Source organism: Pelodiscus sinensis, chromosome 4 (assembly GCF_049634645.1).
Source record: "Pelodiscus sinensis isolate JC-2024 chromosome 4, ASM4963464v1, whole genome shotgun sequence".
Taxonomy (NCBI): Eukaryota; Metazoa; Chordata; order Testudines; family Trionychidae; genus Pelodiscus; species Pelodiscus sinensis.
Genome location: NC_134714.1, coordinates 102,925,511 through 102,952,665, shown reverse-complemented (window position 1 = coordinate 102,952,665; position 27,155 = coordinate 102,925,511). Strand labels below are relative to the sequence as shown.

Here is a 27,155-nt window from a genome sequence, read left to right as displayed (position 1 = left end):
ACACATTATGCTAGGAACAATGTGACTTGTGGTAGAGCGATGTGGCAATTCACATGTTCTTGAGTCTCCTTCCCACCTCCACAGATACTGCTTTACAGTTACTTATGTTGAATGGATATGAGCAAGCACTCAAAGAAAATATGTTTCTGTAACTGGTGTTCATCAAGATGTGTTGCTCATGTCCATTCAACCTCCCACCCTATTTCCCCTCTGTCAGAGGCCCCCAGCAAAAGAAACTGAGGAGGGAGGAGCCTGGGAGCGCCCTGTATAACCCAGCATGTGCACACCACTCCAGAGGCCACTGATCTTGGTCCTCTATGGGTACTGCCGAGGGAAAATCTTCCGGCACTGTTTCATGTGGCGAGCATACACACACCTGGGTTGAAGGGGAAAGAGCAGCACATCTCGAACACCAGTTACGGAAATAGGTAACTGTTCTCTTTTGGCTTTTTTATTATAACGTGTATACATTTTCATGTCTTTTGAAATCTATTTAAAGCAAATTATAAATTATTTTGCAAATTTTTTAATGACGTACAGTAATTTCATTTGTAATGCAGGCTTTTTAAAAAATGGCCTGAGTATCATAAATATTAAATGCATACTTTTAATTAAAATGCAATCACAGCCTCCCTTTGTAACTGGTTTAAGTACTGAGGCTGTGTGTACACTGGTAAGTTTTGGTGATGGAAAGTGCTGTTGACTGGCAGAAGTCGCCAAAACTGGAAACCTTCCAAACCGTGTTTTGGTACCTGCTGTTGACAACTTGTGGCCACATCTGCAGCTCCCTCGTTGACAGAGCAAAGCATTGTGGGCATGCATCCCATAGGGCCTAGTGTCACCTTCACACTCTACAGGAACGTGCAATACAGTGCTAAGAATGATGGGAACATGAGAAACGTCCCATCAGCCATCTCTCTTCTTTCCAGACATCCCTGGGGATTTCTGGATTTTGTGCCAACTCAAGCAGTCGTGGTGAGAGAACATGGATCCCAGCTTTCTGGCCCTTACCAACACTGTACAGAAGACCTTGTGCATTGTACCATACCTAATTATGGACCTACTAGCAGATGACAACGATGACTTATCGGATTTGGATTAATCAGAATTAGAGAGTGCTGAATTGATGCATCATTTGGCTATGGAAGGCCTGAGATTGGTCGTTGGATTGTTGCTTTTGGGCCAGAATTGCACCTTTGCAGCCATGTGTGGAGAGAGGGGGAGTAATAGAGGCATGGCTGCTGGGAAAAGTTATGATGGGGGAGCCTTAGGTTATGGTCTTTCTTATTGTTCATGAGTATTATACTCCATAGGCTGTCATTTTGGTTCTGAGTGAGCTGGATCATGCATTCAGTGGTTTCCTATCCCTATCTTGTGTCTGGTGCCATCTGTGTTCTCTTTGCTCCATCTTCCTAGTTCTCTCCATAGCTCATCTCTGTTCTCTTTTCTCTGACTGAGCAGTGGAGTGACTCAGCAATACTTTATCTGAAGAAGTGGTTGTGCCCATGGAAGCTCATGATCCCATCTACACTTTTGTTAGTCGATGGTGCTGAAAGACTATTTGTTGTTCTTTAAGTTTTTCTTTCATCAGATCATCACGCGCCCCTGGCTTTTTTTCTTAGCTGGCATACTCTGTCTGATGGTGACCAAGATGGTTGACTTCTCAAGGTCCAGAATGAAAAAGTTACTATTAACAATAGTGCAGGGGTGGCCAACCTGTTACAGATGAAGACCCAAAATAGTGGTGGATACAGTGCAAAGAGACGGGGGGGGGGGGGGGGGGGAGAGAGTTGTAAGTCTGTGCAAGCGTCCCATGCAATTTTTTCTTTGAAGAGCCGCAGGTTGGGCACCCTGCAATACTTTTCTATGATAAAAATTGTTACAGTTGTCTGGAATGGACAGCCCTGGAAATAAATTCCCACTATGTTGGATCATCCTGGAGGTAGGCAGATCTCTGCAGACACTTTTATCATAGTGAGTTGTTTTTTTTAAATTGGGCATGAAGTGTGTGTGGGGGATGGGGTTAGATTGACTCTCCAAGAAAGTACAGACCTGGGTTGTGCAGCAGTTGTACATAAAGCAATTTTTAATTTTCCTACACTTGGGTGCAGGCTGCAATCGCTGACACATCCCTGCTCAAGGGTAACAAGCAAGCCTGGGCTGAGCTTTTGGAGGTGAGTGGGAGGCTCCCTTCTCCTTATGCAGCCAAACTGTGTGCTGCTTTGGTTCCAGCAGCACACATTGAGGGCTAGTTTAGCAAAGTGTTGTACAAGAAGGGTAGGGAAAGGCAACCCTGCCATGGAATCTCCGTGACACAATTAATATGTACATCAGGCCAATCTTGGACACTATTTCCCAGGAAGAGTCTATTGCTATCTGTGCCTGCATCAATGCTACGTTTGGCCATAGTGAAGTACAGCCTTTGGTCATCCTGCATGGCTGCCGGTGGTCACCTTCCACTCAGCCCCCAACCTGCCCCGCCTGCACAGCAACTGCTCACTGAGGGACAACCTCGGTCCCACCTTGCATGGCCACTGCCTGCTCAGCCTTCAATCCAGTCCACCTGCACAGCAACTGCTCACCAAGTCACCACCTCTATCCCATCCTGCATAGCTGCCACCCTTTCAGACACCAGCCCTGCCCACCTGCAGAGCAGTCTGTCCTGCGTGTCTTCCTTCATTTTAACATGCGTTGTCTCTTCAACAATGAGACATTCTCACAAACATCATTTGAGAACAGTTCCTCACTGCTGGGCACACAGGTTGACACTGGATTGACCCTTACCTCCTGGCTCTCATCAACTTGTCTATCTGGGAAAGTATTTCTGGCTCTTTTCTGAGAACTATTCACAATGTCTTTGGGTTTGGTCATTGGGCCCCACCCAGAATTCTGCCCAGTTATTTATAAAACAGTCATGTTTTAGGTGCAGCACCAAACTGGCTGTTTGCCTTCTCTGCCTTGTGATAGGCCTAACGGAGTTCCTTAATCTTGGCTGTGCATTGTAAGGTGTCTTGCTCATATCCCTTGGTACACAGGGCTCAAGAATTGAGACTGTAGATGTCCCAGTTTTTACAGGTTACTTACAATTCCGGTTGCACCAAATCTTTGTCCCGCACACCAGTCAGATGTGAAAGATCTGCATTGTTCCAAGCGGGAGAGCATTTGGGTCTAGAGCTGCCATCTCTGTTCTCTTGAAAAGATGCCATAAAGACCACCACACAATGTGCCACAGGAAATATGTTTAAACTGCCTAGAGTTTGCAGGTGGGAGGGGAGCATGTCTTTACTTGTAAACATTTATGTATCTCTAAGGCAGCCGAGTTCAAAGTAAAAATGTTAAATATTTCACTAATCCAATAGTCGATGCAGTTTTGCATTGACTATTCAATTAGTCTGTAGGGCGGTGCTGCCCTTTTGAAATGCTGCCATGGTGTTTCAAAGGGGCAGCACCGCACAGCTGATCCTGGGTTTAGTGCTGCAGAGTGCCCAGGTCAGCTGGGGACTCCAGCTGACCTCGAGCTCCCTGCAACACTGCCCCTTTGAAACAGCACCATGGTGTTTCAAAGCAGCAGTACTGTATAGAGCCCAGGCTCCCTGCTGCACTGCTGCTTTGAAGTGCGCTTCTCCCTCCCCCAACCGCCTTTGCTACCTCTGTCTGATAGAGGCAGCAAGGTGTGGGGGAGCAACTAGTCAACTATCCTGTTGACTATCCAATAAGCATTTGTTTATCAAATAGTCGAGTCCTTAACATCCCTAGTTCACAATGGCTGAAGAGGCATTGTGAAATACATTCTGGAGTGCAATAAACTCTACAGGAAACCTGCCTGGTACATACTGCATGATTGTTGACAGCATACAGACAAAATCCCTCGTGGCAGTAGAGTTTTTCTGTCACGAAAAACAGGTTTATATCGTGATACCTGCTATGCTGTTATGTGGATACTCAGGTTTTTGTCATCCAAAGGCAGTTTTCTTCAACAGAATGTGCCAGTGGAGATAAGGCCTTAACTGTCCTTTATAGTTTGAAAATTTTGTCTAGTGTCTAATAAATATTTCTTGCAGCAAATTAGGCCCATTAATTCTTACCCTTTCCTTCATTTGACGTGAAAAACAAGCATCACAATTCTCTTTATTGAAGCCCTTTACCAAAGCCCCTTACCTTTCTATCTTCTATTAGTGTCCCTATGGGTGTTCCACTGTAGTGTATGTTGCACCTCTAATTGTAGGTTTTTGGTAGCAGTTGAGCCCTAGCATGTTCTCTGCCTCAAGGCAATTTAACACTTCACCAGGGAAGCCCCTCACTTCCTTCTCTATAGCCTTTGGCCGCACAGGGCACTTATGAATGGATCTCAGTCACCTGTGTTGTTTCAGGCCAATTCCACAAGCCAAATACACCGGGAAGCATTGGCACTTAGGTCCCAAACCTGTAAATGAAGTTATCACAAAGGTATGAATAAAGACATTACTTGACTAGCACACTACCTTCCACATTCCAGTGACTTAAAAAACCAAATAATGGGTACTTAAGAATAATTTGTACCTTCTCTCTCTGCTTCATGTAATATGAACACTCTAATTTAATGTTTTTTTCCCTTCCTTCTCTTCCTCCAGTCCCTGATTTGGTTTGGAACTAGACTTTTAATGCATCTGAAGAAGCAGGTTGCACCCTTGAAAGCTCATGATACCAGCTATGTGTTTTGTTAGCCAAGTAGTCTAGCAGCACTTTAAAAACTATGTCTACACTCGCGGCTTCTTGCACAAGAGCTTCTTCTGAAAAAAATGGTGGCTCATTAGGTATGCAAATGAGGCTCGGCAATAGTCCACGCTTAGCCTGATTTGCGTATTACTCGCGCAAGAAGCTGCGAGTGTAGATATAGCCCTCGTGTTTAAGTTTTTCTAGTTACAGACTAACTGGGCTACCTCTCTGAAGCCACTACCTAAAATGGCAGTCTCAGGAACTGGGAGCTATAGTTTAAAACTCCTTCTTAGGAAGAAGGCACTTCAGTCTCCAGGGGACACTCTAACAAATCATCCCCAGAGCCTTTAACTTCAATGGGGGGTAGAATCTTTTTAAAAAAAACAAACAAACACACACAGCAGACTTCTTTTGTAAAGGCTGCTAAAAACAAGCTCTGAGTGATTGGCAGCCAGGGGATGCTCTCCAAAGCTGCCACCTCCATATTCATACCTAACTCTGAAGCACTGTACTAGAAGGGCCTCCCACCACCCCCACCCCTGCTTTGCAGTATGGGCTGCATATCACCTGAGAAGCCAGAGGTAATCAGGCTCTGAGGCAGTGTTAAAGAAACAGTACCGTATTGTCTGTGAAAACTTTTAATACCAGGTGTGACAGAACTCCCAGCTAGGTAGTGTTCTGCACTTTCCCAAACATTGGTACTGACAGTGTACTGCTAACAATCCTCTGTAGTACTAAGTGAGCCCAGGGTAACCCATGAACTCTAGTATCCTGGAGACCTGTGGTCTTGGTACCCATGGAAAAAGAGTTACTGTACTATCTCTAAAAGTGCTGCACTGACAATTTTCAGCACCCGGCACAAGAAAGCTCTCATCTAGGAATGCTTTGCACCATCTCAACCATTGGTACTGATAAAGTTCCATCTGTGATACTGAGTGAACCCAGGGTACTTCATGAACTCTGGTACCCTGGAGACCTTGTGTGGGGAAGAACCTCAATCCCCCTCACATGGTACTATGGCCCTGCTACTGAGCACATCCAGGTACCCGGAATCACCTGGGATCCAGTGCTGCAGCATGGGGCGACAGGCAACTGGTCCGTGAAGGGGAGCTGGTTTTTAAACTGGCTCCCTCCAACACCATTTTTGACTCCACAGTACTCTGTGTAGTAACAGACTCCACTCCAAAGTCCCAGCTTCCAGTGTTGAGTACTGCTTGGAGTCCCCTACAGTGGAGTACCCATAGGGACACTGTGCGAAGAAGAGGAAGTTACTTGACTTGTTCAGTAACGATGGTTCGAGATGTGTCTCTATGGGTGCTCCACAACCCACGCTCCTCCTCTCTACTTCAAAGTTCAGGGCTTTTCAGTCAAGAAGGAAGTGAGGGACTTTTACCCATGCAATGCTAGATAGCCTCGAGGCACATCACGAAGGAGGGAGATCACATGCGTGGGCTTAGGGGACGCCACTACCAAAAATCTCAGACCAGGGGCACACAGACACCTACAGTGGAACACCCATAAGGACACACATCTTGAACCATTGTTATTACACAAGGTAATTTCCTCTCTTCTGTGCCTGAAGGATTCACAACGTATATCCTATGTCTGACAGAGTATTAATAATTACTCCTTTGAGTAATGTTTTTCAGCCAGTTATGCACCTACTGTGTAATTTCCTTTAGACTACATTTTCCTGGTTTGCTTTCAAGGACACGTGATCAAAAACTTTGCTAAAATGAAGATAAAATGAAGATAAATTGTATCTATAGCTTTCCCCCTAACTACTAGGCCAGTAACCCTGTCAAAGGAGGAGAATAGTTATTTGCATGATATGTTCTTGATAGTCCATGTTGGCTATTTCTTTATCACCGTTATCATTTAGGTGCTTAAAAATGTATTGTAAACATTAAGCTATAAAAAACCAACCAACCACGGTGTTGAACAGTATCTGTAAAAGCTGTAAGCCTAAGTGTTGCTTGTGTCCATGTTAGCAGCAGCCAAATCAGTGATTCTGAAATGATTGACATTTTATTTTATACATTTTTGTAAACTATGGTTAGTTTTAGTTGATATGAAACCTGGAGAACATTTTCATTCTCATTAAGCTACGTCAAACAGTTGCTCTTATAACTTAGCATACTTTTAAGGGCAATGTTTTCTTTGTTAATAGATGGGAATTTGAAGAATCTGAAGAAGATGCAGTGATGAGCATCCCTTACCAGCTTCAAAGACTGTTTGTTTTATTGCAGACTAGCAAAAAAAGAGCAATTGAAACAACAGATGTTACACGGAGCTTTGGATGGGATAGTAGTGAGGGTAATTTTTTATTTTAACTTTTATGTGGAAAATTTAGCATGATTTTGTTGTTTTCCAGTTATTACTCAAAGGCACATATAATGGCACTAAATGGATATTGATGGTGTAAAAAAGATCTCTGTTCATACCATTTTAAAGAAGAGCCTAAATCCAAGTTCCAGTAGAATAGTTTAAATGGACACTTAGTTTTTAAAACTGTTTTTTGTTTTGTAGTGTAAAATCACCGAATGAAAAATAATCTTAGATTTCTTCACTACAGACTCTGATCATAATTGAATTCAAACTTTCAAGAAAGCTTGAGAGCATCAAACTGATTGTTACAATTTTTTTTGCTTGGGAATTTCAATTTTAGTTTCCCTCAAATTATTTTTAAACTTTTTGAAGCAGATAAAAATTAAGTATATATTTCTTTAAGCTGGAATTAGTTATAAATATCAGTTATTTAAAATAAAACCCCTTTAAAAAAGATGATGTAGCTGTTTCAAAAAACAAGTGAACCTAGAAATACAAAAGTTAAAGTTAAACGTCATTAATTTAATTTGGGGATGCACAGTTGGTCATTTGAACAATATGATTCTGCCCTGTGCCCTGCTGATATGCCACTTTTTCACTTATCCTGCCATGACATGACATGACATGAGACTTCATTTGCCTTAAACCTGTGGTCACCAACCCGATTGACTAGTTGATTTTTGGGGGCACAACCAGTCAATCACGAGGTGTTTCAGCCCACCGCCTTATTCCCTCCCACCCCCAAGGAGGAGCCTGCTGGCACATTCTCCTGGGAAAATGGCATGGGGGAAGAGAGTCCCCAGCTACACATCAGATCTGGCATCTCAGCAATCATGCACACTGCTCCTCCCTTCCCAAAACAGCTGGCAGGCTTCCTGAAAAGCTGGATCTGGCACACAGCTGGGGACTTCCTTCCCTCTATTGCTTGCCTGCCTTCAATCCTGCAGGGGGAGGAGCAATTCCCGGTTGCACATCAGCTCCAACTTCTCAGGAAGTATGCTGGCTGTTTTGGGGAGGAGCAGTAGGCACGCTTCTTGAGAAATCGGATCTGGCATGCAAGAAGGAAAGCAGGTAGCTTGGGGAAGGAAGTCCACAGCTGTGTGCCAGGTCCAGCATCTTAGGAAGCACACTGGCTCTTTTGGGGAGGGGAGGAGCAGCATGCACACTGCGAGATCTCCAGGTACTGGCCAAGCTGTCCCTGCCCCAGCCCCCACCAGCAACCTGTCCCCTGCTCAGACCCTCATGAGTACTCTGCCCCCGCCCCCACCAGCACTCTTCCCCCTGGCCAGACCCCCACTTGCACCTTGCCCCCGCCCACTGGCCAGACTCCTATCAGCACCGTCTTAAACTGTAACTTAGCAGACAAGGACCCCCATGTTGTTTACTTGTATATTCATACTTGTATGTGTGTATAGTCATATGTACAACTTAGACAAGATGTATTTGAATTTTCCTCATTTTATGATTTTAGAATAACTTAAGCCCTACGTGGGTAGTTTTTATGGTAAATCATATCTTAAGCATAGACCTTGGACAGTACCCTTAAAGCTAACTGATTTATTTTAAAAGTATATAACTGTTACAGAAGATATTAGAAGGGTGTAAATGATGCTTTTTTTTCCATTTTCACTGATGAGATTAATTTTACTTTATGCCAGCATGGCAGCAGCATGATGTACAAGAGCTTTGTAGAGTCATGTTTGATGCTTTGGAACAGAAGTGGAAGCAAACTGAGCAGGTAATAATATCATAACACTTAATTTTGCATGGAAAGAATGTTGGGGGAAAGCTTGTTTAACTCTGACTTCTAAATGCAGTCCTGTGGTAATTGCAAGGCAGTTGAAAATTTGTTCAAATGTCTTTGTTCGAGGCAGTCATAGACCTATGAGATGATTTAAGTGTGATGGGGTTGGGGTTTTTTTTAGATTTATTTATGAAGAGTATTATTTTTCAAAAGTTTTAAAACTTTTTTCAATCAGCTAAAAATTAAGTATATATTTCTGGCAAATCTTTAAGCTGGAGTTAGTTATAAATATCAGTTATTTAAAGGAAACCCCCTTTAAAGCTATGGTTTACAGATTTTATTACTTTAACTAATGTGTATGTAAAAGTCTTACATTCTGATGACAGTGGGCTGGATCCTCATTCTTGATTTGTACTCAGAAAGCTAGCATAACTGGCCAACTTAGGGGTTCCACACCATGGGAGACGTCCCTAGAAGTACTCTTTAGCCATCATGGCTCTGTGCAGCTTTCTTTTCCCTGCCCTAGTTGAAACAGGAAAGGCCATGGCCAGAAAATTGCTGCATACTATGGATATGCAGAGAGCATACTCGCTCATTTGGGGGCCATCATTAGTGTGGAGTTGGAGAAGACTTATAGTACCTTCTCCTGACCAACCACCCATATAATATTATATCAGCTAATATAATGGTGATTAAACAATAAGTAATAACAATGTTGTAAAATGTTTATTTTACAGTGCTGCTTTATATGTTGAAAATGGAAATCAACATGATAAAATACTGCTCTAAAGTAAACATTTGAGAGAGCAAGAATTCTCAAAACATTTTATTGCCCAATAGCATGTGCATTCGTGATTATAAAATTTATATTGTTAACGTTTTGTATGCTTAATATATAATTATGGTTTATCCCTCTGCAATTGTAAGGAAAAAAAAGATGTCCGTGTGAAACTAAAGAAAGGGAATATTATGTGCTATGCCTTGTTTAGAAGTTGTTTCAAACTATGCCAAAATAAATCTCTTCATTTGTTTTAGGCTGATCTCATAAATCAACTATATCAAGGCAAACTGAAGGACTATGTAAGATGTCTAGAATGTGGCTATGAGAGCTGGAGAATTGACACTTACCTGGATATTCCATTGGTCATCAGGCCGTATGGCTCCAACCAGGCATTTGCTAGCGTGGTGTGTACTATTATGCTGACAGCTAGTACGTCTATACATACATAGAATACGTAGTGCGACAGTGGTATAATTTCTTACATGGTAAGTATCATCCTAGATACTCCATCTTGGGGTGTTCGTCTTTGTGCAGTGAACCAGCTAGCAAGTTCTAGAAGATTTTTTTTTAACCCTTCAATGAGTCCTACTGGTGCATGTATAAGGGGAGGGGAGATACAATTATTGTCTTGAGGTTAAAATAATTCATTATTTTCTTTCTGCTAGAATTTTCAGTATTCACCCTACATATCTTTTGTTCTTTTGATTGACTGGGATATTTTATTAGCATTTTTATGAGATGTTGTCAGCATAGTTGGAAGGCTTAGTGAAAACAGAACAGCTACGCAATGAATTTTGGTTTCTAGTTTAATCTTTGTTGGTTTTTATAACTTAGAGTTTAAAAATAATCCATCTCTTATGAATTTGACAAACATTTGGTAATTTTAATGATAAAAATTCCATTATGCCTCTTGTTTTCTTTATTAATAGTTTTGCACTGGCATTAATGGTGTTGGCAAATGTAGGGAATAATTTTTAATTACCTGCTTTCCACAAGAAAAGTAATTTGCATATTGTTTTGTACCTTGTGTTTTTAAAAATAAATACTTAATGGAATTATTAAAAACGCTGGGAGATGAGTCAACTAAAGTTTTCCAGAAAAAGTAAATTTTTTTTAAAAGGCAAATATTGGGGTCATTAAATTTCTTTTTAAATGTTAATGTTCTCCCGTGCATTTAGGGAGTTAACACTGTTGTAAAACATTCATATAATTATTTTAATTTCTTAACAAAAGAGCTGCTATTTCCAGATTAGCTACCATTGTTTTCAGTTAGGGCAGTTGATAGTTTAAAGCTTTTAATACCAGTCATCATATAACTTCAAAAAGTTGTGTAAAGAAAATTTTCGGAATGCCTTTCAGCATTTTTCCAAATTTTATGGAGCTTCTTTATATCCAACTGGAGGTGCATTGGAAATTGCAGTTTCAAGATGTTGCAAACATTAGTGTATTAAATGGCTTTCTCTTTCATTGTTTAAGTGTATTTCAGGAATTTTTCAGTAACACAAGAAGCAGGGAATTCTGCCTTTTGTATTTTTATTGATGCAGTGAGTAGAGCCTTTGTGTGTGTATTCTGTCTAGAAAGTTGGAGTCCGCGCGCGCGTGTGTGTGTGTATATATATATATCCGTGGTCTCCAACCTTTTTAACCACAAGGTCATTTTTTCAATTGAAGTGCAATGTAAGATCTACTTCAAACCCAAATACTCTTGCCCATTTCCTTCCTGCCCCTTCTTTGAGGCCCTGCACCTGCTCCACCCATTTTCTAACGCCTCACCCTGCTTACTCCATCCCCCTTCCTCATTCACTCTCACCAGGCTGTGGTAAGGGTAGGGGTGCAGGCTCTGGTCTTGGGCCAAGGGATTGGGAGTGTGGGAGGGTCTCTGGGCTTAGCTCAGGGTGGCAGATTGGGGTCCAGGAGGTGTTTCAGGGTGCAAGCTCTGGGAATGAGTTAGGGTGGAGGGGGACTCCAGTCTGGAACAGGAGATTGGATGCAGGAAGGGGTTCGGGATTCAGGCTCTAGCTGGGTACCGTTTAACTGAGACTGCTTCTGGGTGGTGGAGCGGTGGAGTTAAGGCAGGCTTATTCCTGCCCTGGCCCTGTACCATTCCTGAAAGCAGCTGGCATGTTACAGCAATGGATCCATGGCTCCATGTGCTGCCCCTCATCTACAGGCACTGACTTTACAGATTCTTCTGGCCACGGTTCCCTATTATTGATCAATGGGAGCTGCAGGAGTGGTGTCTGCAGGCAAGGACAGCATGTGGAGAAGCCCTGCTCTGCCTGTCTCAGACATGCCAACCACTTCCAGGAGCAGCAAATACTACAGGGATAATTGCTCCAGCCATGATAATTGCTCCAGGCATTTTAGAATTCACTACTCAAAGAATTAAATTTAAGCATAAGAAAGAAATGACATGCACAGACCGGTCAAAAACCAAACTAACCCACTTTGCAAAAAGTAAATATAGTAACAACCCCCCACGTATGTGTTGGATCGGGAGATGGAAGGGGGCAGGGGAGAGGGAGGAGGAGTGTGTGTCAGATTTGCATTGCCAAGCTCCCTCCACCCCTTCTATCTGTGTGGAGATGGGGTACAGCAGTGGAGGGAGGAGGGATACCCTGACATCAGTGCCTCCTTCTCCCTCCCACACTCTACACAGCAAGCAGGAGGCTCCGGGGGTGGGGGGAAGCTCCAAGGCAGAGGGCAAGAGCAGCATGACAGTGGGGGGAGGGGCAACTGAAGTGCCAGTGCTTGATAGTCAGGATCACCTGTCAGAGACTCCAAGATCTACCAGTAGATCCTGATCTACTGGTTGGTGACCACTGATATATATGCAGTTTTTAATAATTCTGTTCATCCTGGCTCTTATTTTGAGTGGTGTGTTAATGTCTCAAATTATTCTGGAATTATATATATAAAATATATATGCGCGCACACACAAAGCTTCAACACTTAAATATTTAACGATAAATATTCAGATTAGCTTAAATTAGTTATCAGAGGGGTAGCCGTGTTAGTCTGAATCTGCAAAAGCGACGAGGAGTCCTGTGGCACCTTATAGACTAACTGAAGTGTAGGAGCATAAGCTTTCGCGGGCAAAGACCCACTTCGTCAGATGCATGTCATTGCCCGCGAAAGCTTATGCTCCTACACTTCAGTTAGTCTATAAGGTGCCACAGGACTCCTCGTCGCTCTTAAATTAGTTGTCATTTTACAATTGATACTGATATTCAGCAAATACTATGTGATGAGACAAACTAGTTTTTAAGATTTTGTGTTGAGGTAGTTACATGGTTGCGGTTTGTGATTTTTGCCCCATTTATTTGAGCTCTTTTATAATTGTGTATTTTAAATATGCAGTTGATTCACCTCCCTTTATATTTCTTATCTATAGCAGATGTTGTTTTAGCTCTGTAGTCTTCAACAGTGGGGAGATATGGAGGATACTTGCTTTTGGAGAAGGGAAAAATCACCTGTTTCTAAATGGAATTCTCTGAAGGTAGTATCCTCCATTGATCCACAGATGATGGTGGTTCAGTAGGATTAGGTAAAAAGCAATGAGAGAGAGATGAAAAAGGTTCACACATGCGCTAATAGGGCTTGTGGAAGGGAATGTAAAATTTTTTAGACCTTGCTAGTCAGATCCTGAGGGAACTTGCAGCAGGCGACACTACCCATGATAGGGGATCTAAGGAGGATACTACCTTCAAAGAACTCTAGTTAGAGGTAAGTGATTTTCGATTACTTTTGAAAGACAGACCAATGGATTTGAATATAGTATGTCAAATAAAGTTTATTATGCCACTGTTTGCTATAGTAGACTACATAAAAAATGTAAATATGTGAAATTTCCAGGAGTTAAGAATAATTATTTCCTTTTGCTTTCTTTGCTAATCAAAATGAAATTGGAAATTACTAAATTTTCTGTCTGCAATTTGATATTGTCCTTAAGGTTTGCAGTTTGAAGAAACCATACTTTTTCTTTGTTTTCTGGTTGTTGGGTTTTTTTTTGTTTTTGTTTTTTGGTTCATTTCATGTAGTATAGTTTTAACATTATTAATGCGTGTTCAGCAAGACCATATAAATCAGTTCAATGACTTTGCTTTGCTCTAGGGCTTAAGTTTAGAGAAAGCATGTACATATAATTTATAAAGAATTTTACATAGATCTGAGACCTCAGTATCTAGTTGTATTTCAATACAGGTTTGATGGTTATCTGGCCAGTGATTTAGATCCTGAAGAAAGTTATAGATCGGCAATGGAAAACTTTAAGCTACCTATATTAGAATATTCAAGTTTAGAAGTCTGTTTTAATGCAAATTGCTATATGGACCACACTAGGCAGTGAAATTATCTGGCTATCAAACAGTGGAGAGGTTTCTCTCAACCTGGAGTTTGCAGAATGGGTTTAGGCAGGTTTCAAACAGGGCTGGCATTAAGGGATAAGAAACAGGGCTGTTACCAGCGGACCCATGGAATAAGTGCCTTTCACAAAGATTCTCCATACTGCTTTCCCAGCAGGCCTAGTCCTGATAGGTATTGAGCATCCTTTGATTTTAGTAGGAGTTATAGATGTTGAGCACTTTTGGATCTTGACTCTTTTGAGACTGCAAACAAGGATATTGTGATATAGGGATCTGTCTAAAGAAGATGCATTCAGACCATCAGTTCATTTTATGTAAGTATAAACAGATGTCCGGTTTTAATGACATTGCCATTACCAATCTGTATTTTAAGCAGTGATCTGTAAATAAAAGGATAAGTTTCCCTTTACCCATCCTCTTAAGTTTTCCATGGAAACGTTTGCTTTTCATTATATCTTTAGGTTAACAAACTCTAGCAATTAAAAAAGACTAGTGTAATTTACGACATTTAATTAGTAAACACACTTTGTACCATATTCAAGAAAGAATTGTAAGCCAATTGGAATGTTTCAGTTTTAGATTCGTGAAATAATACCTATATACACAGATTGACATTCCCTTCCGATTGATATTTGGAATTCCTTTAACTGTTTATAAAGATTCTACTACTCATAATCATAGATCTAAACAAATATTTATGGTAATCTTAAACCAGTGGCTATCAGCTGCAGTAGATATACCACGGTGACCTTTTGTGAAAAATGGAAGCTTATTCCAAATGCCTCAGACAGGGTCTACAATATCGGACAGTGACTAGATTAGTCTGTTTATTATAATATGTGAAGTACTATGATACTCAGTTCCATAAAACTACAAATAGTGACATCTTGGGATAAAATAAAATAATTGAAAACTTGAAAATAATTTTGACTTTATTTGCCACCTACTTATTTCTATCTGCTATATCTTGAATATAGCTTCTAGTATTTATTAAATCTCCCAGTATTTGTCTTTAGATTAAAGGCACTCTGCAGTGTTTAGGAAGCAGGTGTATAGACATTTTACTTTTAGGCTCACTAAAAAGTTTAAGAGCCTTTCTGCTTCAGAGTTGATTCTCTTTTGGGGTTGTTAAGATATGATTTTTTTTTTCCTTTTTCTGTTTGGTTACAAAACCAGTGAACTTAGTGTGTATGGTATCAGTTTTTTAATGTTTGAAATAGTACCAGGCTAAATAATGTTTCTTCTTTGAGTGATTGTTCATGTCCATTCCATGTAGGTGTGTGTGCACGTCGTCGGAGATTTTTCCCTCAGCAGTACCCAATGGGCCGGGAAGGAGCCCCCTCGAGTGGTGTTAGTATACCAACCCATATATACCCCTGAGTATACCAACCCATATATACCCCTGCTGGCCCCCCACCCTCTCAGTTCCTTCTTACCTCTGTGGTTGTCGTTGGAATGTTCCTCAGCTCTTGCTTAGCAAACACCTTACTGGTACTCAGTGGAGTTCTCATTGTTTGTTGTTCCTGTTATCAGTTAATTAGTTGTTAAGACTTGTTATCTGAATTAGGTTAAGAGTTATCTGCGTTAAGTTGGTCCCGGCAGCCCATCATGCCCAGGCCTTATGGCTTTAAATCTTGCAAGAAGTGCCAACGGCCCATGCCCTGTGGCAATTCACACTGAGCCTGTCTTAAGTGCCTGAGAGAAGCTCACCTTTCTGAGGCCTGCAAAATTTGCAAGACATTCAAGCCATGCACAAAGCGAGAGAGAGAATTGTGCCTCAAAATCATACTGATGGAGGCAGCCTTACAACCAGCACCAGCATCTCAGAACACACCGGTCTCAGTGTGGGGGGCATCAGGACACTCGTGCACCTCTCCGGCACTGCGCAGGCCTCGGCACCAATCCTGGCTGCCTCAGAAAAAGAGGAGGCCTAACTGGTAGGTCGCCCCCATGGTGTGTGCCCTTCATGCGCTCTCCAAAGAGAGGTTTCCCTGATGGAGGCCCCAGTCCCCCTGACTACCTCTTAGATCTCAGACTTCAGGGGCTGTCCTCTTCCTCGATTAAGATTCACCTGGTGGCAGTCTCCGCCTTCCTCCCAGGGAACAGGGGTAAGACCCTTTTTGCTAACCCGATGGTAAACTGGTTCCTGAAGGGACTGGACAGACTTTATCTGCATGTCCGACAGCCAGTTCCCCAGTGGGACCTGAATTTGGTCCTTTCCAAACTCATGGGGTCCCCCCCGTTTGAGCCGCTGGCAACGTGTTCCTTCCTACACCTGTCTTACAAGGTATCCCTGTTGGTGGCTGTCATGTCGGCTAGGCGTGTGTCCAAGCTGAGGGCTCTCACCTCGGACCTTCCCTCTCTGGTTTTCTTTAAGGATAAGGTAGGCTACACCCCCACCCTACCTTCCTACCTAAGGTGGTGTCGACCTTTCATGCATCTCAGGACATATTCCTACCCGTGTTTTATCCCAAACCTCATGCATCAGGGAAGGAACAGGCACTACACACCTTAGACGTCAGGAGGGCCTTGGCCTTTTATTTAGAAAGGGCAACGCCCTTCTGCAAATAGCCGCAGCTTTTTGTGGCCATTGCAGAACGCTTAAGTCTCGACACAGAGAATATCTTCCTGGATCATTGCATGCATCAGAGAATGCTACAGTCTGGCGGGGTACCAGCCCCTCCCCTCACAGTGCACTCGGAGGGCAATGGTTTCCTCCACAGCCTTTGTGGCCCAGGTCCCGATCCTGGACATCTGCAGGGCCGCCACTTGGTCCTCCGTCCACATCTTTGCCAACCACTACACACTGCCACACCAGGCTAGGGAGGAGGCCGCCCTGGATAGGGCGGTCCTCCATTTGGTAGAAGGCTAGAACTCTGACCCCACCTCCTTAGGTTCTGCTTTGGCGTCACCTACGTGGAATAGACATGAGCAATCACTCGAAGAAGAAAGAACAGTTATGTACCTCATTACTGTTGTTTTTCAAGATGTGTTCATGTCCATTCCAAATCCCACCCGCTTCCCCTTCTTTGGAGTACTCTGGTAAGAAGGAACTGAGAGGGTAGGGGGCCAACGGGTATATATGGGCACCCTGCTGGCCCAGCAGGTACTGCTGAGGGAAAAATCTCCGCCGATGCATGCGCACTGCGCCTACACACCTACATGAAGTGGACGTGAGGAACACATCTCGAAGAACAACAGTTACGAGGTAAGTAACCATTCTTTCCTCGTGGATAAATTATTTTTTCCTAAAGTACAGCTCCTGATAGTAGGGGTCTGATGATGCCACTCACATGGTGAATTATACAGTGCCAATGTTATACTAACAGTTAATTTTGTTAAGTGAATTATAATTGAATGAGAGGAAGTTGGTCAAAAGAGTAATAATTGGGGAAGTGAATATTTATTGATTATAAAGAATATGTAGTGGGGAAAAATGGAGGAGATGGAAAACTTAGCACGTTATACATATCAATTGTATTTACATGTGATACCAGTTGGAAATATGGTATATATATTTCTAATAAAAATAGTGAAGTTACTAAATAATTTCAATAAGCCGTTGGTCAGAGTGCACCTCATTATCTGTTCCTGGGGTAAGCAATGAAATCATTAACAAAAGTACATTACTGTTCATGATATTTCATTCAACTTTTGGAGGCCCATAGGAACATCACCTGTTTTTTTCCATAACATAAGTATATTATAGTATGGTTCCTTGTTGACTTGCACATCATATTGAATTTACATTAACTTTACATAGCCACTTATGTCCTTCATTCACATGTCATTTTGTTTGTTGATGAACAAATTGGAATGTTTTTCTTTTATATTATGAATATATTTTAAAGAGACTGTTGCTTGTCTCCTATGTAATAAACAGCAGTTACTTGAATAAAATTATAAGGACCACAGAAAGATTTGGAGTAGTTTATGGAGAGATTGGTAAGATTTTTGCCTGGCATTTATTCCATAAGTAGTACTTTCAGTGGCCATGTTTTTGTTGTCTTCCAAGTTTGGTATTTACCATGATAGTTATTGACTAGTTTTTGCTTTCATTTAATTTGTTCTGAATTGTTATATGGTCAGCTAAAGTCCAAAAGGCCAGCTGACAAAACACGGAAATCTGTTTGAGTGAAGGCGTGTAGTTTATTTACCACCTACTTATTTTTATCTGCTATATCTTGAATATAGCTTCCAGTATTTATTAAATAATCTCCCAGTATTTGTCTTTAGATTAAAGGCACTCTGCAGTGTTTAGGAAACAAGTATATAGACAATTTAATTTTAGGCTCTCTAAAAAGCGTTAAGAGCCTTCCTGCTTCAGAGTTGTAATTCTCTTTTGGGATTGTTAAGATATGATTATTTCTTTCCTTTTTGTATTTGGTTATAAAAACAGTAAATTTTTAAAATTTGGCACATTTCTCATTTGTGAGCATTGTGGTCTGGAGAACAGGTAGTGTGTTTTTTTTTTTTTTTTTTTTTGAATCACTCCAATTTTTATTTTATTTTTTTTCATATGGAAAAAGCAGAGCTATAAAATCTTTGTTTTGTTATTTGTTCTTAGTGCTTCCCTGTGTTCTCAGAAAAGAAATGAAGGGAGAAGGGATGAATTGGAGGCTTTTTGAAGACCTTCCCATATATTTGATCTCCTCCCAAAATGGGATCCATCAAACAACATGATTTAGATAGTAATCTTATAAGCTCTGTGCCAGCCATTTTGCAATTGGTGAGTCTGTTCTGCCCAACTAAGCCCCCTCTTATCTATTCAGACTTCAGGGAACAATTATATTCCACCAAGAGACAATGATTTTCAAAGCATCATGATTTTTTTTAATCCTCTTCGATTTAAAATAAGCACCTAATAATTCTGTTTTAGATTGCAGATAGTTGCTGGTGAATAGATGATTCCGGAGTATCATCTGTAGTTCATAAACCAGTCTATTAGTTTTCAAGATAACTGGGTAAAAGCTTTAACCGTTGGTAACGCTGGATAAGATTCTTCATTGAATTGTTTAAAAATCAATATTTTAAGTGGATTTTGGACTCAGATTTCTTTACTAGTCTGCACAATTTATACCTTCAACATTTGTTGAAAAGAAGAGTAGAAATTATCAGCTAATTACATTCTAACTTCCCAGGTATGCTGAGAAGCTAGATGGCAATCCTTATAAATCGTATTTAAAGAAGGCGTAGTCACATCTCCCTTTTATTTATTGAGTGGCGCATGGCTATTTTGGTTTACAACTTCATATGTTTATGTGCTAATAAATGGAATGTATACCTGGAAGATGGCAATTGTTTTTCACTGCACTGGGACTAGAGTGTCAATGTTTGTTTAATGGGAGAAAAAACCCGACATTTATTCTAAAGCAGCTTTACCATTCCCAGGCAGATTGAGACAAAACCACCTCTAAAGAGGACACGAAGGAACAAAATAATTACTCCCGGAATAATGTGGCGTGGTGGGAGAAAGTACTGTCCCTGAAGGGGAAGAGCCATTTGTAAATTGCCAGGGTAAGGAAGTTGGGTTGATGACTTAACCAAGCCAAAGTAAGGAAAAAGATGAATTATGCAGCAACTGATTTAATGGAAGTGACTACATGTGATGTGCAAGATAACAGGGATATATTTCATTTTAGAGTGTATGCAAAACCAGGACCTTTATTGACCCATCACATGGCTGAATGAAATATAATTAATAGTAATGTATTGTCATTCATGATTTGACTGCTTACCCTCAGCCAGGGCAGAAAAGGTTAGCTTCAATTGATAATTTCTTGACCCTTTGTTTCTGTGGGTTTTTTTGAATCCTCCTTCTAGGCTTCTGTAATTCAAAATGTTTTTGATTGTGTGAATAATTCATATTGCAGCCATTGTATTCTATATTTATATTACAAGCATAAATATAATGTTCTGTATCACATACATAAAAGTAAACATTCTTAAAAAGCAGGTAAATCTTTATTTGTATTAGGAAGAAGCATTACATGCGTTCATTCAGCCTGAGATCCTTGATGGCCCTAATCAGTATTTCTGCGAACGATGCAAAAAGAAATGTGATGCAAGGAAGGTAAATATATGTCGTTTGTGTAACATTGCATTGAATAGTGTTTATCTATCTGTAATATAATCTTGTCCATTGGATATTGTGTTCTTGTTTAGGGCCTGCGATTTTTGAATTTTCCATATCTGCTGACCTTACAGTTGAAAAGGTTTGACTTCGATTACACCACTATGCACAGGATTAAACTTAATGATCGAATGACTTTTCCTGAAGAGCTAGATATGAGCACGTTCATTGATGTTGAAGATGAGGTAAAGTCCAGAACATTCTCTGAGAACAATCTTTCTCTAAAATCCAGTGTTACCAGGGTAGTGTTTTCAACCTGTCATCTGTGGACTATGTCCAAGATTTCCAAAGAGGCCTACACCTCCATTTGAAATTTTTTTGGAGTCTACAAGTTTTAAAAAAAAGTTGAAAACCATTTCATTAGGGAAAACACCATGGCTAATATATTGAAAATTATGTGTTTGTGTGTTAGGATTCCTAAATTCTTTCTTTCTTGGCATCAGAAAAAAATTGCCTTACTGTCAAAAATGCTGAATGCCAAGAGCTCACTTTGACTTAGTGGGAATTGATGACGCTCAATGCTTTTAAAAATCAGACCACTTTTTTGGAACTTTAATCAGGATTAAGGAACTTTGGGCACTTAGTGATGAAGATCTCAGCCCATGTTTCTTTATTTTTTATGGAACTTTGCAGTTCTATTAATTTATAAGAGGGAGCTTCTGGCAGTCTTATACACAGTTATATAAAATGCCTGGGTTTGATTTCCAGTGCTGGTATATTTCTCTTTCCATCTTGTTAGAAACCAAGAACAATGCACTGACATTAAGTGTAATTCACTCTCTATCTACAGATACCCACAGATATAAAGCAGATATCTGTGGAATTTCAGGGCTCTAGTTATAAAAGCCACTTCCTCCTTACCTTGATACTTGTCCTTTGATCTGGGAGAAATGTACAGGGAATTGCCTCTTCAGAGGCACTTTCCTGTTCATGTAAGTACTATATTTGGGTATGTCCACACTACAACGTTAATTCGAATTAACACGTTAGTTCGCATTAACTTTAATAGGCGCTACACATACAAACCGCTAGTTCGAACTTAATTCGAACTAGCGGGGCGCTTAATTCGAACTAGGTAAACCTCATTCTACGAGGACTAACGCCTAGTTCGAATTAAGTAGTTCGAATTAAGGGCTGTGTAGCCACTTCATTCGAACTAGTGGGAGGCAAGCCCTCCCCAGCTTGCCCTGGTGGCCACTCTGGGCACCACCAGGGAAACTTGTCTGCCCCCCTCCCAGCCCCGGAGCCCTTAAAGGGTCACGGTCTGGCTACGGTGCCCGTGCCAGATGCAAGCCTGCCAGCACCTAGTCGGCAGACCCTGCACCTGGCACGGCACGAGCCAGCCACCTGCTGCCACCCAGCCCTCCCCCTCTTCCCGGGACCAGGCTGGTGGCTCCCAGGAGCCTGCCCGGGGCTGCAAGTGGTGGGCGCCCGCCTGGTCTAGTGCGGACATCGTGGCACTAGGCACAGGAAAGTGGCCGTCTAGGGCAGGATAGCTGCCAGCCTGGCCACCCAGGAGCACGTTTGCATGAAAATCAAGGTGGTCCAGTGAGACCCCTGACCCTGAGCTTAGAACATAAGAACGGCCATCCTGGGTCAGACCAAAGGTCCATCTAGCCTAGTAGCCTGTCTGCTGACAGCGGCTCACACTAGGTACCCTAGAGGGGATGGACCGAAGACAATGACCCAGCCATTTGTCTTGTGCCATCCATCTCCAGCCTTCCACAGAGGCCAGGGACACCATTTCTACCCCCTGGCTAATACCACTCCATGGACCCAACCTCCATGAATTTATCTAACTTCTCTTTAAACTCTGTTCTAGTTGTAGCCTTCACAGCCTCCTGCAGCAAGGAGTTCCACAGGTTGACTCTTTGCTTTATGAAGAAGAACCTTCTGTTATTAGTTTGAAGCCTGCTACCCATTCATTTAATTAGGTGTCCTCTAGTCCTTCTATTATGGGAACTAATGAAGAACTTTTCTTTATGCACCCTCTCCACACCATTCATGCTTTTATAGACCTCTATCATATCCCCCCTCAGTCTCCTCTTTTCTAAGCTGAAAAGTCCCAGTCTCTTTAGCCTCTCTTCATATGGGACCTGTTCCAAACCCCTGATCATTTTAGTTGCCCTCCCCTCTCCCACCCTCTGTCTTCCCCTCTCCCATCTCCTTTTCCCAGTGTCCCCCAGTTTTGTTAAATAAAGAGAGTTTCTATTTTTGAACACACGTGTTCTTTATTTTATACATCAGGAAGGGGGGCTAGGGACGGGTAAGTGGAAGGATGAGAGGGAGGAATGGGGTACGAGCCCCCGATGAGGAGCACTGGGGTGGGGGTGGGTCTGCGGGCTCCTCGGGGTGGAAACTCTCCAGCAGCCCCCTGATTGACTCCCCCGGATGGCAGCCTGCGGCAAGTGCAGCCGGGCTGATGGCTGAGTGCTGTAATGTGCTGAGTGTGGGCATTCAGGGCACTCCAAGCCAGGACTGTTTTGCTGTACGTCATCGAGTTAGACAAGTGAGCGGGGAACCCCTGAGAACTGTCTGTCCGGGTTGGGGGTCGGGTCCTAATCTGATGCCCTGCAGGCACTGCTTCTGGCCATCCTTAACCTCGGTTTAGGGTCCACTCAATGTGGACATGCTAGTTCGAATTAGTTTTTAGGTCTAGATGCACTAGTTCGAATTAGCTTAATTCAAATTAGTTAATTCGAACTAAGTTCAAATTAGTGCTGTAGTGTAGACATATCCTATCTTACATATTTATCAGAATATCTGTTCTTTCTCACGTCATACAGATTTTTATAGAGTATGCTGGATATAAGGTACTTAACATAGTTAACTTTAAAAGAGGTCAGAGTTGAAATCTCTTTTATTGAACCTGCTGTGAAGGACATTCAGCCTTAATTTTCACTAGTAAAAAAAGGTTTAAATGTTGCATATTAAGGTCTTGAAATGCAGAACTAATGTGCCTACACTTCAGGATTGCTTTGTGAGAACAGTGACTTCAAAATCAATACACTGTTACTGTCTGCTGGTGATAATATGGGGAATAGCTAAAGATTTGCTAAACTGCAGATTTTCAGGAGAGGGTCGTTAAAGCAATAATGAAAGACTGAGCACTTAAAAAATTTAAAAGCAGATTGTTCCTACTGCATATTTGCATATATTTTATTTTGGAGACACGGGTTTAGATGGTATTAAAGTAACTATTAGTTTTTATTACTGTTCTCATTGTTAATTACATTCCTATTTTGAGGATTAGTAGGCATGCCTTCATTGGGGGGGAAAAAGAGACTACAAACTTTCCATTTGTCTTTTCAGTATTGTTTTTAAGTATTCTAGAACTCTCAAAAATTTGCATACTGTATGTTTAGGGCTTCTGTACAAGATAGGGATGCTCTGGGCCAGACAGACACCAGTTAAACCAGTTACCCCTTTAAATTCCTTGTCCAAGGAAAAGGTAGTTCCATGCACATAATTTTAAAAATAGACATATCAGGGATAGCTGGCTAATTTTAATTTTAATATAAAAAAATACATTTCGTGAGACTTTCTCTTGGAATCCATTGGAATATTGTTGGTAACCTATAGCAACTTAACTTATCAGTTAGGATAATCATAAAAAGTTAAGTTTGTTTCTGTTTTCAAAACTTAGCATCCTCCTCAGATTTGCCACATGTAAACTATGGATAGTACTGTACCATACTTCACTTTGAAAATTTGTAGAAAGAAGGCACTATAGAATTGCACAGCATTTATTGATAGTTCATTATCTTATTACATACAAGTGTATTACCATTTTTATCTCCTTTATAAAATTAATATTTATGGCTTATTTTTAAGAAGTCTCCTCAGACTGAGAGTTGCACTGATAGTGGAGCAGAGAATGAAGGCAGCTGTCACAGTGATCAGATGAGCAATGATTTTTCTAATGATGATGGTGTTGATGAAGGAATCTGCCTAGAAAGCAACAGTAGTGCTGAAAGGACTTCAAAAGTTGGCATTGAAAAGGTACTTGTCAGCTTTCTTGAGCTTTTGGACTAATGATGAAAGAAATACAATATATTTTGTTTCTGGTGTTGTGAAAGCCCCCACTCTTTTTTTCGTGTCTCTCAATTCAAATTTTAGAATAAAGAATTATGTTTTAAAGATTAAAAAAACCTTTTTTTTGCCTTCAGTACATGTTTGAAAGTGTACAGAGAATAGTCTAATCCTCCATGCTTTAATCCTTGTTGTGATATGATTCATGACAGTAGGCAAGCCACCGTATTCCTTTATCTCAGTTTCCCCATTTATATAATGTAGCTATTAACTACCTGGCATAAGAATATTGTTTTGAAGAATAATGCCTCAAAAGTGCATTGAGAATTTAAATTAGGTAAATGCTTTGTCTGTGATAAATATTAGAGAAATGGCCATTGCTTCCATGTTAAAGGTGAAATAAGCCTGTGCAATGTTTAAGTTGAGTCAGCTTACCTGTGAATGTCTGTATTTTCAGATAGTGATAGAAATGTAGCCGTGTTAGTCTGGTGTAGCTGAAACAAAATGCAGGACTATGTAGCACTTTAAAGACTAACAGGATGGTTTATTAGATGATGAATTTTCGTGGGCCAGACCCACTTCCTCAGATCAAATAGTGGAAGAAAATTGTCACAACCAAATATACCAAAGGATACAATTAAAAAAATGAACACATATGAAAAGGACAAATCAAATTTCAGAACGGATTGGGGGGGGGGGAGGTAAATGTCTGTGAGCTAATGATATTAGAGGTGATAATCGGGGAAGCTATCTTTGTAATGGGTAAGATAACTAGATCCTTTGTTGAGACTCAGGTGTAAAGTGTCGGATTTTTAGCATGAATAACAGTTCAGAGGATTCTCTTTCAAGTGTAGTCTTAAAAGGCTTTTGAAGCAGGATGCAGGTAATTAAGTCATTGAGACAACGTCCTTTCTGGTTGAATGGCAAGAAACTGTCCAAGAGGCTCTGGGAGACAGATCCATAGTCTCCTGTAGACAACCACCTAACCTCAAGATGATTCTTACCAACAACCACAGGACATACCACACTAATACCAACCCTGATACCATCCCTTGCAACAAACCCCGTTGCCAGCTTTGTCCACATATTCACTCTCCTGATACCATTATTGGACCTAACCAAGTGAGTTATAAGATCAAGAACACATTCCTGGGAACCAGAAATATAATTTATGGTATCATGTGCCAAAAGTGTCCGTCTGCTATGTACATTGGACAAACGTCTCAGACACTTTGCCAAAGGATCAATGCCCACAAAACAGGTATTAGACAGGACCACAAAGAAAAAACAGTTGCTTGCCATTTCAACCAGAAAGGACATTGTATCAACTACTTAATTACCTGAATCCTGCTTCAAAAGCCTTTTAAGACTGCACTTGAAAGAGAATCCTCTGAACTGTTGTTCATGCTAAAATTCGACACTTTACACCTGAGTCTCAACAAAGGATCTAGTTATCTTACCCATTACAAAGATAGCTTCCCCAATTATCACCTCTAATATCATTAGCCCACAGACATTTACCTCCTCCCCCCCCCATCCTCCTTCTGTTCTGAAATTTGATTTGTCCTTTTCATATGTGTTCACTTTTTTAATTGTATCCTTTGGTGTATATATGGTGGTGACATTTTTCTTCCATTATTTGATCTGAGGAAGTGGGTCTGGCCCACGAAAGCTCATCATCTAATAAACCATCTTGTTAGTCTTTAACAAGACTAACTTTTTACTTTATTTCACTTCATGTAGTCTTTAAAGTGCTACATAGTCCTGTATTTTGTATTTTCAGATGTTTGTGGAGTTTATAAATTTGAGTGAACTTCTTTGGTTGGCACTATTTACATTTTTAAAATTGCACCATATTTTTTTTCCTTTTGATAGAGTGAAACTTTCCCATCATTAACACCAATTTAGTTTTTTCGTCTGTGGATTATTTTTATTACTTTTTTTTTTTAAATACCAGGTTCATACTCAACAGCAGGCTCCCTCTGTTTTTGTTTGTTTTTTTCCTTGGATAAGAAAAATATAGTAACGAAGGTGGGGATAAAATATTTAGTATCTGCATTTGTATTTCGCATTCATATAGAAGAAAAGGGTGGTCCTCTGAGGAACACAGATAAGTGACCTTGCTGAATGACTTGCTTTGCACTACCTATTTCTTAGGTCAGTGATGGGCAATTTGCAGCCCATATGGTAATCTGATTGCAGTTCATGAGATGTTTCACTGATTTTGACCGCCCACAGGCACCACCTCCCAGTTTCCAGTGGCTGCAGTTCTCAGTTTTATACACTGTTTGCATAGTTATTTTTCATGTAACTTTACATAATTAAGGTAATCTTTTTAAAAAAATAACACGTGCAGTTTGTCTTAGTCCCTGTTCCTTCTGATTTTTTTTCTTTCCCTAGAATTCTTTACTATATGAACTCTTTTCTGTAATGGTCCATTCAGGAAGTGCTGCTGGTGGCCATTACTATGCCTGCATAAAATCTTTTAGAGATGAACAGTGGTATAGCTTCAATGATCAACACGTTAGCAAGGTAAAGCAATATTTGCTTTTTTGTTTCCCCCCTTGTATTGTACACAACTCTCACTTCCAGTATTTAATGAAGTAACGTGCATAGTTTTGAAATTACAGTGCACACTTTGAATTTAGTTTTTCACTTTATTTCACTTCATGTAGTCTTAACTTTTTCATGTATGTGTAATTAATTAATTAACTTAATGTTAAATGGCTTTTTGCAAAATATTTTCATGTGACCAGTGCTACACGTGAGTCTTTGCAATTTTTCATATTTGTATTCCTCCTTATTTCCAACCACCATCAGTGTGCACTGTGTGATTTGGGCTTTCTGTATCTGTGAGGACCTACAATATTTCTCTTTGCGGGAAGAACGTTTTCAAAATGTGGTTCTTGCCGCCTCCCCCCCTCCTCCTCCTCAGATTTTTGTGTCACTGTTGGATCAAGGAATGAAAGTAGCAATGCAAACCAAATAGCTGAGAAATAATGGTGCACTCTTTGTCGTGGCATTCTAAGTTTTCCCTGTAGGCTCATTTTGCAGTATTTGCTGTCATGGTTCCCCACC

At 40.9% G+C, this 27,155-nt stretch overlaps 1 protein-coding gene across 5 annotated transcripts in view; it reads left to right on the top strand.

The window, feature by feature from the left end:
* USP47 (ubiquitin specific peptidase 47) overlaps nucleotides 1–27,155 on the top strand; it is a 172,948-nt gene that overhangs the window by 64,252 nt on the left and 81,541 nt on the right. For 4 of the 5 annotated variants that reach the window (XM_075927892.1, XM_075927890.1, XM_075927894.1 and 1 more), the window contains 7 exons: nucleotides 6,866–7,011; nucleotides 8,682–8,761; nucleotides 9,803–9,952; nucleotides 19,890–19,985; nucleotides 20,078–20,230; nucleotides 23,880–24,047; nucleotides 26,478–26,609. In XM_075927892.1, coding sequence (XP_075784007.1) covers nucleotides 6,866–7,011; nucleotides 8,682–8,761; nucleotides 9,803–9,952; nucleotides 19,890–19,985; nucleotides 20,078–20,230; nucleotides 23,880–24,047; nucleotides 26,478–26,609 — 925 coding nt within the window. The remainder of the gene's footprint in view (nucleotides 1–6,865; nucleotides 7,012–8,681; nucleotides 8,762–9,802; nucleotides 9,953–19,889; nucleotides 19,986–20,077; nucleotides 20,231–23,879; nucleotides 24,048–26,477; nucleotides 26,610–27,155) is intronic. The other variant, XM_075927891.1, reaches the window with a different exon arrangement.